Source organism: Haematobia irritans, chromosome 3 (assembly GCF_050003625.1).
Source record: "Haematobia irritans isolate KBUSLIRL chromosome 3, ASM5000362v1, whole genome shotgun sequence".
Classification (NCBI taxonomy): domain Eukaryota; kingdom Metazoa; phylum Arthropoda; class Insecta; order Diptera; family Muscidae; genus Haematobia; species Haematobia irritans.
Genome location: NC_134399.1, coordinates 19,180,179 through 19,190,839, shown reverse-complemented (window position 1 = coordinate 19,190,839; position 10,661 = coordinate 19,180,179). Strand labels below are relative to the sequence as shown.

The window sequence follows — 10,661 nt, the reverse complement described above, 5'->3', positions numbered from 1 at the left end:
TTTCTATAGAATATTTGGTCAAAATTTTATTTCTAGAAATAATTTTTTCAAAATTTTATTTCTAGAAATAATTTTTTCAAAATTTTATTCCTAGAGAAAATTTTGTCAAAATTTTATTCCTAGAGAAAATTGTGTCAAAATTTTATTCTATAGAAAAATTTTTCAAAATTTTATTCCTAGAAAAAATTGTGTCAACATTTTATATCTATAGAAAATTTTTTCAAAATTTTATTTCTAGAGAATATTTTGTCAAAATTTTATTTCTAGAAAAATTGTACTTAAAATTTTATTTCTATAGAAAATTTTGTCAAAATTTTATCAACATTTTTTTTTTTCTATAGAAAATTTTTCAAAATTTTATTTCTATAGAATATTTTTTCAAAATTTTATTTCTGGAAAAAATTTTTCAAAATTTTATTTCTATAGAAAATTTTGTCAAAATTTTATTCCTAGAGATAATTTTGTCAAAATTTTATTCCTAGAGAAAATTGTGTCAAAATTTTATTTTTATAGGAAATTTTGGTAAAATTTTATTTTTATAGAAAATATTGTCAACATTTTGGTTTCTATAGCAAATTTGGTAAAATTTTATTTCTATATTGTGTCAAAATTTTATTCCTAGAGAAAATTGTGTCAACATTTAATTTCTATAGAAAAAATTTTCAAAATTTTATTTTTAGAAAAAATTGTGTCAACATTTTATTTCTATAGAAAATTTTTCCAAAATTTTATTTCTAGAGAATATTTTGTCAAAATTTTATTTCTAGAAAAATTTTTCTTAAAATTTTATTTCTTTAGAAAATTTTGTGAAAAATGTATTCCTAGAGAAAATTATGTCAAAATTGTATTTCTGGAGAAAATGTTGTCAAAATTTTATTGCTAGAAGAAATTTTGTTAAGATTTTATTTCTAGAGAAAACATTTTCTCTGTTTGGGATTAAATAAATCACATCTCTTAATGGCATCCCTATGTCATCTTATCTGTTGCAAATATTTTGAAATTCAACAGAAGTTTTGTATGTAAACACTAGCGACCCGGGAATGGCCTGTAGCCGAGAGAGATGAGAGATGAAAAAGATCACAACAATAATAATAATAGCAAATGACCGCCGCGGATGAATGATAAGGAATCACACACATTGTTTTTGCAAACACATAAACTTTTTAATCTCGAGACTGGAACGCGTTTCAATTTCAAATGGCCAAACACCTCGACAAAATTCAAAAACATTTCAGTTGAAGATCACTGATTAAGAAGAGACAAAGCACGCTAACGTTCGAAATTGGAGAAATTCGTATTTCACAAAAAAAATCGAAAACAGGGCAAAAAAAATCCCCCAACAATAAAATCGAAAGTCTTAAAGCCTAAAGGGAAAAATCTCTATCAGCATTAATGCATCTACTTATCCTAACCTCTCTGCTACTTTTAAATGTCATCTCATGGACATATGGCCTTCCACCAAGGTCATCATCAACATATGAACGAGGTACGTATTGGATTAATCGAATGGTCCCGGGGGGGCATGCGGGACCAATGGATGATTAAATAGAATCTGCGTTTTAATGGAAGCATATTTATTTTTATATCGCTTGCATCATGATTGCCGCCGCTGCCTCTGTTATTGATGATGGTGCTGATGTTGTTGTTATCATCCGTTGACATTCAGATCGTTTCCTAGCAAATTCAAGATGTGTTGATAGTGAGACAGGTCGTGAACTCTATGTGGGTGATTCATTTACCAGATCTGGCCGTTGTATTAATGTTCAATGTTTGGACACACTCCAGCTGTGGGAGGATAGGTAAGTGTACCAAAAGTTATTTAAATAGAATAATAGAAATGAAGGTAGAGAGATCTCGAACGAATTCCCTAAATTCGAATGAAAGGTGAAAACTTATAGCCACTTTCTCATATCCGTAACGAACGCTTTCGTTGAACTCCACTGTCAAAAACAGCTGATTTTCTTTGATACCGTCAGCTGTTTTGGGCATCCTAGTCGAACGAAAGTATACGTTTCGGATAAGAGAAATTTACTATTAATGCCTCTTCGTGGAATTTTCGTTCGCCTCGAGACGAACGAATCAAAAATCACTTATTGATATCTCGTGAACCAGAGTCTGTCGAATCACAATTGTTTCGGTGTTCGATATTTAATAATAAAAGATGAGTTCATGTCATTGGATCATCTGGACTAGATATCGCTTTAACGATATTGCACATAAACAACCCAACAGTTTGTAGTTCTAAAATAGATAAAGAGGATGACGAACCATAGCTCCTAGATTAGTGACAATCCAATACAGTTGAACAATCAGTCCATTTCAATACACGCTTAGCCCACTTAGCTTTAAAATCTTGAGCCGAATTTCAATACTGCTAAAAAATTCAACCAAAAAGTTGTACTGAGCTTTCTGCGTACTTGGCGGGGCATGTGAATAGGTGAGAGGATTCAGATAGGTTAGGTTAGATTAGGTTAGGTTGTAGAGGATGACACTAATTCCTGAACCGAATTGATGTCCATTAAGATCACTAACGATCTATTTGTGATTCCTTGAGGTGATTTCCTCACATTCTTCTTCGTTAGGTGGTCTTCTTTAAAGTTGCTCAAGAAATTCGCCTTCATAAGGGCCTCTAACCAGAGATCCTCTTCGAGCTATCTTTTTCACCATCTTCTTTGTGAGATGGTCTTCCTTAAAGTTGTTCAAGAACTTCTCTGGGTGGAATCCCTGATGAAGGCGAACTGTGCTCCCTAAGCTATACCCCCACAGATCGGTGAGGTTAGGTTAGGTGGCAGCCCGATGTATCAGGCTCACTTAGACTATTCAGTCCATTGTGATACCACATTGGTGAACTTCTCTCTTATCACTGAGTGCTGCCCGATTCCATGTTAAGCTCAATGACAAGGGACCTCATTTTTATAGCCGAGTCCAAACGGCGTTCCAAATTGCAGTGAAACCACTTAGAGAAGCTTTGAAACCCGCAGAAATATCACCAGCATTACTGAGGTGGGATAATCCACTAAAAAACTTTTTGGTGTTCGGTCGAAGCAGGAATCGAAACCACGACCTTGTGTATGCAAGGCGGGCATGCTAACCATTGCACCACGGTGGCTCCCAGAGAGAACCTGAAAGAAAAAAGAATCCAGTATCTTGTTTCTTCTAAACGATAATACTGAACCCTGTCACAGTCTTCCGTAACTTTCGAGTCCAGACATCACCTGCAAATGTCCTCATCTTTAAGGTCTACTCTTATGATATGTTTCTCAAATGCGTTATGCCCGGTTATAAATCCAATTAAAGCCCTCAATTACTGTCTGTTGATCGTCATCAGATGAAACGTTCTTTCCATCCCATATCAATTTCGTTGGCTCGCAATCTTCCGAGGAGTCCCACGTTTTCGCCATAGTTCCTCATATTTGACAAAAATCCTATAAAGATATAAAGACAGCGGAAGAAAAACGACATTATTCGTTCCACGAGTGCCCTCCTTAGCCAGCACATCTGCTTCGTAATTTTCCATTAACCGACAGTACCCAGGTACCCAGCACAGAGTTACCTAACCCTCTACAACAGTGGCAGACTACCTTAGGCACAGGAAGTGGCACGAGTCTTCCGTAACTATCTTTCTCGCCTTCTTTGTGAGATGGTCTTCTTTAAACTTGTTCAAGAACTTCTCTGGGTGGAATCCCTGATGAAGGCGAATTGTGCTCCCTAAGCTATACCACCACAGATCGGTGAGAACCTGTAAGAAAAAGGAGTCCAGTATCTTGTTTCTTCTAAAGGATAACACTGGACCCTGTCACATCTGCAAATGTCCTCATCTTTAAGGTCTATTCCTTTGATATGTTTCTCAAATGCGTTATGCCCGGTTATAAAGCCAATTAAAGCCCTCAATTATTGTCTATTGATCGCCGTCAGACGAACCGTTCTTTTCATCCCATATCAATTTCGTTGGCTCGCAATCTTCCGAGGAGTCCCACGTTTTCGCCATAGTTCCTCATATTTGACAAGAATCCTATAAAGATATGAAGACAGCGGAAGAAAAACGACATTATTCGTTCCACGAGTGCCCTCTTTAGCCAGCACATCTGCTTCTTCATTTCCCATTAACCCACAGTACCCAGGTACCCAGAACAGAGTTACATAACCCTAAGCTCTCTACAACAGTGGCTGACTACTTTAGGCACAGGAAGTGGCACGAGTCTTCCGTAACTTCCGGGTCCAGACACCATCTGCAAATATCCTCATCTTTAAAGTGTATTCTTATCATACGTTTCCCAAATGTGTTATGTCCAGTTATAAAGCCAATTAAAGCCCTCAATTCGTGTCTGTTGATCGCCATCAAATTTTCGCAATTCCTACGGTTCTTTCCGTCCCATATCAACTTGGTTGGCGCGCGACTTTCAATTTAGACCAATATAAGTCCATTGCAATTCCTCGAGGTAATTTTATCATTTTCTTCGTTATGTGGCCTTCTTTAAATTTGCTCAAGAATTTCCATGTATCCGTCTTCTTTAAAGTTGCTTAAAACATCCAATCAGACGCTCTAATAAAAACGGCGATTGTACACCCTAAGTTACATCCCCGCAGATCGGTGAGAGCTTCAAAGAAAAAGGACTCATGTATCTTGTTTCTTCGAAAGGATAGTGCTGGACACTGGCACAGGAAATGATACGAGTCTTCCGTAACTTTCAAGTCCAGACATCGCCTGCAAATATTATGATTTTTAAGGTCTATTCTTACCAAATGTTTCCCAGGTGTGTTAAGTTCAGTTATAGAGGTGCGTGTGGGGCCAACCAAGTAGAGCCCATGATGAAAGGCGAGTTGACAACCGGAAAGAAACAAACACCCTCGTATCTTGTGTTTTGCTTTTTAAAGGATAATACTGGACACTGTTACAGGAAGTGGCACGAGTCTTCTCTAACTTTCGGGTCGAGATACCATCTGCAAAGGCCTCAATTCCTGTATGTTTATCGCCATCAAGTTTTCGCAATTCCTACCGTACTTTTCGTCCTATATCAACTTGTTGGACTCGCAAACTTACGAAGAAACCCAACGCTCTTGCCATAGTTCCTGATATTTGACATGAAGTCGGCGGAGGAAAAACATCCGAAAGGACATTATTCATTCCACGAGTGTCCTCCTTAGCCAGCACATCTGCTTATTCATGTCCAATTAACCCACAATGCTCAGGTACCCAGCACAGAGTTACATTATGCTGATCAGTGAGAACCCTAAGCTCTCTATGACAGTGTCTGTCTATCTTAGACCTTATATTTGCATTGCCAAAGGCCTCTAAAGCTGCTTGACTGTCGATGAAAAAGCTGATATCCCTTTTGAATAACGACCTCAACAACAGTGACTCAGCAGCTTTTGTGATTGTAGAAAATTCTACCGGAAAGATATTCCCATCGCTATCTAACGTATGCCACTCCACTGCAGTAAATGCCGCTATCAGTTCGTTCGCCCATTTAAGATCCATCTGTATAGACATTCTGAGTTCCGAAAGTTCACATAGGTAAGGTTAGGTTAAGTTGAAAAAGCGATTCAGGTTACCCTGTCCCATGTCGGTTGACATACACCTAAGCCAGGATTCGGCTTGTTGTTCCTCTTACTTCCCCTTTCCATCGTACCTTGAACTTTGTGTTCCTATCGAATTCCCTAATTTGTTTCCAGTTTCTGTTTCCAAGCTAGCACAAGTCCCGAATCTGGTTAAAGGCATGGCAATGACAAAGGTAGCGTTCCAAGTTCCCATCATTCTCAAAACACGTCTCACATGCATCATCCTGTGCCGCTCCAATTTGGCGCAGATTTGCTCTGAATTTCTAGATGCCCGATTATTATTGATATAGCCCTCCTCACTGTCGCCCTACACTCTTTGAGTAGTTCTCCAGTCTTTTTTCTTGGTTCCCCATAACATTTATTTTTGGGTTCCCCATAACATTTATTTCGCCCTTCCGACCGTACATTGGTCCACATCGCATTACGTGTCTATCGTGCCAATTCATCTAACTCGGCTCTCATTGTCTCCAATGGCTTTGCGATCTCTAAGTTAACTTCCCTGGCTGTTATCCCCAGTTCATTTGCCTTTACGTTTCCTATTATTTTGGCATGTCATGACTCTCATATGCTGCGGATCCTGTTGTATTCTGAGTTTTCATTGATCATACTGTGGCATTCCAATAGGATTCGGGCTCAAGCCGTAATGTCTGCTATTGCCTTCATAGCCCTTTGATAATCTGTGGGAATCTGAACGTTTTATGGGCTCGCGTTATTTTCCAGCCATTTACCGGTAATTAGAATTGGATCACAGTGTCTGGGCCCTTAACATATACACTCAGTCCCGTCCTCTCACCCATCTTCGATACATTGGTGTGGTAGCTGTTTTCCTATGGTATCCCTTTCGGGATCTCATTTTCCCAGTAAGATGGTCTACTGACACCAGAATGTTAAACTCGGCACGATTGACATGATGCTTGATTGTAGGAGAAGCGTAGAAATTTGCAGTTTCTCCGATACTAAGAAACGAGATGGGACTCCAAGAATTAGACTTTGTGTTGTGGCCTTTAGGACCTGTAGGTGTCATCTATTTAAATATGTTCACTTATCAGCCTTAGCAATCTGCCTATGTGAGGTGAATCCAGAATGCATGCGGTGTCAGGACAGATGATTAGCGAGATAAAATATTGAATTGACTGAAATTAATTAATGGCTACATTGGGGTTCGAGTTGAGCTGACATAATCGGCGGCTTCATTCTCTGGTCAGGAGGATGTAGTGTTCCTTCAGTGAAGCCATGGCTACTTGTGCTTGGTGTTCTTCTGCTATCTTCTCATGACATCCGATTGCTAATTGCAGAACATTCGTGTGTGCTGTCGTAGATCCAGCCACAGGGTGCAACTCAGGTACGTAGAGGTAGAGGGAGAGGGGCTCACACCCAGAGTTCAGAGAAAATGTTGCCAAACATCACCCAAGGTCATTGGATTCTTGGACTTTGGATTATTTTCTTTGTGGATCTGCGCACCATTTCTTTAGTCCAAGACGTGAATTTTTCCGTTTTGTCTCAAAATAAATACTAGGAAAACACCAACCATATGGTCTAAGGAAGTAATGTGTGGAAATCCAGAAGATATGCAAAAACTGGTAAAGGGTGATACGGTCAAAATTTGGTCAATATAAACTTGACGTATTTCTTTCAATTTTGCATTTAAAAAACCTGAACACCCCTCATGTGTAGAATTTTGCTCCTATTTTGATTTTGGAATTCACTCTTCAGTTGTCAAAATGTCGCCCAAGCAAGAAGAGCAGCGTATCAAAATTTTGCTCGCGCATCCCGAAAATCCGAGCTACTCGCACGCAAAACTGGCAAAATCGCTAAAAGTTGCCAAATCAACCGTTACAAATGTAATTAAAGTGTTTGGGGAACGTTTGTCGACAGTCTGGATCGGGGGGAAATCGAAAACCGGAAGCCGCTGAGACAACAAAGAGAGTTGCTGGTAGTTTCAAGCGAAACCCTAACCTCTCTCTACGAGATGCCGCAAATAAGCTGGGTGTATCGTCTACAACCGTGCATCGAGCCAAAAAACGAGCCGGACTATCGACTTACAAGAAGGTAGTGACTCCAAATCGCGATGATAAACAAAATACGACGGCCAAAGCGCGATCCCGAAGGCTGTACACGACGATGCTGACGAAGTTTGACTGCGTGGTAATGAACGACGAAACCTACGACAAAGCCGACTACAAGCAGCTTCCGGGACAGGAGTTTTATACGGCAAAAGGAAGGGGAAAGGTAGCAGATATTTTCAAGCACATAAAACTGTCAAAGTTCGCAAAGAAATATCTGGTTTGGCAAGCCATCTGTACCTGTGGCTTGAAAAGCAGCATTTTCATAGCTTCCGGGACTGTCAACCAAGAAATTTACGTGAAAGAGTGTTTGAATAAACGTCTGCTGCCTGTCCTGAAGAAACACGGTTGTTCCGTACTGTTTTGGCCGGATTTGGCATCTTGCCATTACGGTAAAAAGGCCATGGAGTGGTACGCCGCCAACAACGTGCAGGTGGTTCCCAAGGACAAGAACCCTCCCAACACGCCAGAGCTCCGCCCAATTGAGAAATACTGGGCTATTGTCAAGCGGAACCTAAAGAAGACCAAAAAACTGCTAAGGACGAGCAGCAGTTCAAGGCAAACTGGCTTTATGCGGCGAAGAAGGTGGACAAGGTGGCTGTACAAAATTTGATGGCAGGTGTCAAGCGTGAGGCCCGGCAATTCGGATTTGGAAAAGCGAAAGCCTAACTGAATATTTTTCCTGAATTTTATACTAATTTTATACTACTTGAAAAAGAAATTTAATTTGATTTTTTAAATAAACGGTATCACCGATTTACACACGTTTTCCCTTGACCATATTTTGACCGTATCACCCTTTAAGTCCACAAGAACAATCATCACAAATATATGAGGACACTGAAAAAGTTTTCACACCACTCCTGGACTGAATTATCACTACTCCGAAAGATCGTCCTGGCTCGTCAAGGCTTAAAATGTCTTAGTATTCCAATGTTCAGTCGGTCCAATGAGATTTATAAAATTACCTAAACTCTCAGCCGTTTTGGTAGTCTTAAGGAAGGAATACGTTGAAATCTTGCAGATATGAATCAGAAGGAGTATTTTAGAAAACTGATGAAATCTTCACACCACTTCTGTACTATAGAAAGCTCGTCCTGGACTTCAATGTTAAAAAATAATATATTAGTATTCTCTCAGTCCTGGAATTTGTTTAAGCAGAGCACTATGTCACTCGACAACGTCCAGTGAGTAGACTATATAGACACTTTTGGGGAAACATTATTATGGAAATTGGATGACCAAAACACTAAAATTCAGAACTCGCCATTGAATTAAAACATAATCCCGAATCCTGTTGGGGCTCTAGGAGCTTTACTTAAGTAGGGTCCAATATTCTGAATTAACAAACTTTCACAATTCGGGCTAACCGAATGTTGCCAATCTTTAGCTTATGTGTGGAGGCTACAAAAAACAAATACATTTACCTAAGCTTAAATTTATTAAACCGATTAGGTTTGAATTGATTATACAAAAAAAAAATATTTTGTTATTTTCCATTTTCAGGTGTCAAGTGCCCCAATTGGAAGGTAATTGTACCCGTGTTCCAGTTGCCAATGAGTTTCTGGATTATCCACGATGTTGTCCCACATACGAATGCACCAGCTTAAAGGCTGATGACAACAGTATCACCTATGAGACGAGAACATATGACCGTTACGGTCGTTTACTAACTGAGCGTATCATGCAAAGGGTACGTGTATTAGTGCAACCCGTGCATTCACATCAACAAACAGGAAACGGATATTCGGAATGGAAATGTAATGAAAACGGAAGAGATTGCACGAGAACAGTATATCCAATCGGTGGAGGAACGAGAAGAGACAATGTTTTAGAAATAAAAATATAATTAACTTAATTTATAAATTTGAAGGTGTTTTTTTTTTATTATTTTTTGGGTGGTCGGTAATAGTATCAATTAATAATAATTAGCAGCTGAAATATATTGGCCATCAATTCATGTAGATCATTTAGGGGGAAAATGAAAATTTAACTAAATTGGAATCTACTTTTTTCCAATTTGAGATTTCCATTATACGTTGTTAAATTAAAGAGGTTTTAGTATATTTTTTTTCTTGTCATGAAAGCAAAACTAAAAAGCGATCATTAGAATATTAATCACGCCAGAACATTCTTACAATTTTTGGTTTGTTGAATTGTAAAAAATGGAATCTTCTCTGCATATGATACATTGATCTTAGTAAGTTTTACTGATTTCGTGCATGATTTCCAAACAAAAAAAAATTCATTCGTCTCCTTTACAAATTAAAAACAAGTAAGTACAGTAGAAAGTCGGGCGGGGCCGACTATATCATACCCTAAACCACCCTTACTGAATTAGTAATCATAAGCATTTGTGGGGTAACATTGATATAGGTCTGGGAGATAAACCACAGTTGCATATTTAAGAAAATTAAGGGGCACATGTTTATGGGTGCTTTGTCTCAATCTGACTATAGCTCATATTACAAATTATGTTGAGTGAAAATGTCCCTACATTGTGGCCCTACATCCCTACAATACGTTAAATATTAGAAAAAAACCTACATATAGGGAATTTCCCTTACTTCTAGCAACAGTGGCTGTAGTTCATATTGCACCTACGGAGTTAGTATGCCACTAGTATTGAGCCCATTATAAAACAAGTAAGGAAAGTCTAAAGTCGGGCGGGGCCGACTATATTATACCCTGCACCACTTTGTAGATCTAAATTTTCGATACCATATCACATCCTTCAAATGTGTTGGGGCCTATATAAAGGTTTGTCACAAATACATACATTTAAATATCACTCGATCTGGACAGAATTTGATAGACTTCTACAAAATCTATAGACTCAAAGTTTAAGTCGGCTAATGCAGTAAGGCGGAACACAATGTTAGTACAAAAATATGGGAAACATTTAAATCTGAAGCAATTTTAAGGGAACTTCGCAAAAGTTTATTTATGATTTATCGCTCGATATATATGTAAATATTTTTATAGATTTGGTTGGCTTTTATTTGAATAAAATTTTAATTTATTGAATTAGATCCGATT

General features: G+C 38.4%; 1 protein-coding gene across 1 annotated transcript; it reads left to right on the top strand.

Moving 5' to 3' along the window:
* The first annotated feature begins 1,221 nt into the window (after positions 1-1,221).
* Positions 1,222-9,488, top strand: Vago (vago). The gene is made up of 3 exons (XM_075301027.1): positions 1,222-1,486; positions 1,667-1,799; positions 9,129-9,488. The coding sequence occupies exons 1-3, from the start codon at positions 1,393-1,395 to the stop codon at positions 9,469-9,471; spliced, it is 570 nt and encodes a 189-aa protein (XP_075157142.1). The 5' UTR covers positions 1,222-1,392; the 3' UTR covers positions 9,472-9,488.
* Positions 9,489-10,661: the final 1,173 nt, after the last annotated feature.

Excerpts from the sequence above, each read along its gene's own strand:
- Vago (XM_075301027.1), top strand. The coding sequence starts at position 1,393 with ATGCATCTACTTATCCTAACCTCTCTGCTACTTTTAAATGTCATCTCA. Across the intron at positions 1,487-1,666 it reads ATCATCAACATATGAACGAG|ATCGTTTCCTAGCAAATTCA; the intron begins GTACGTATTGGA and ends GTTGACATTCAG. Across the intron at positions 1,800-9,128 it reads CTCCAGCTGTGGGAGGATAG|GTGTCAAGTGCCCCAATTGG; the intron begins GTAAGTGTACCA and ends TTCCATTTTCAG.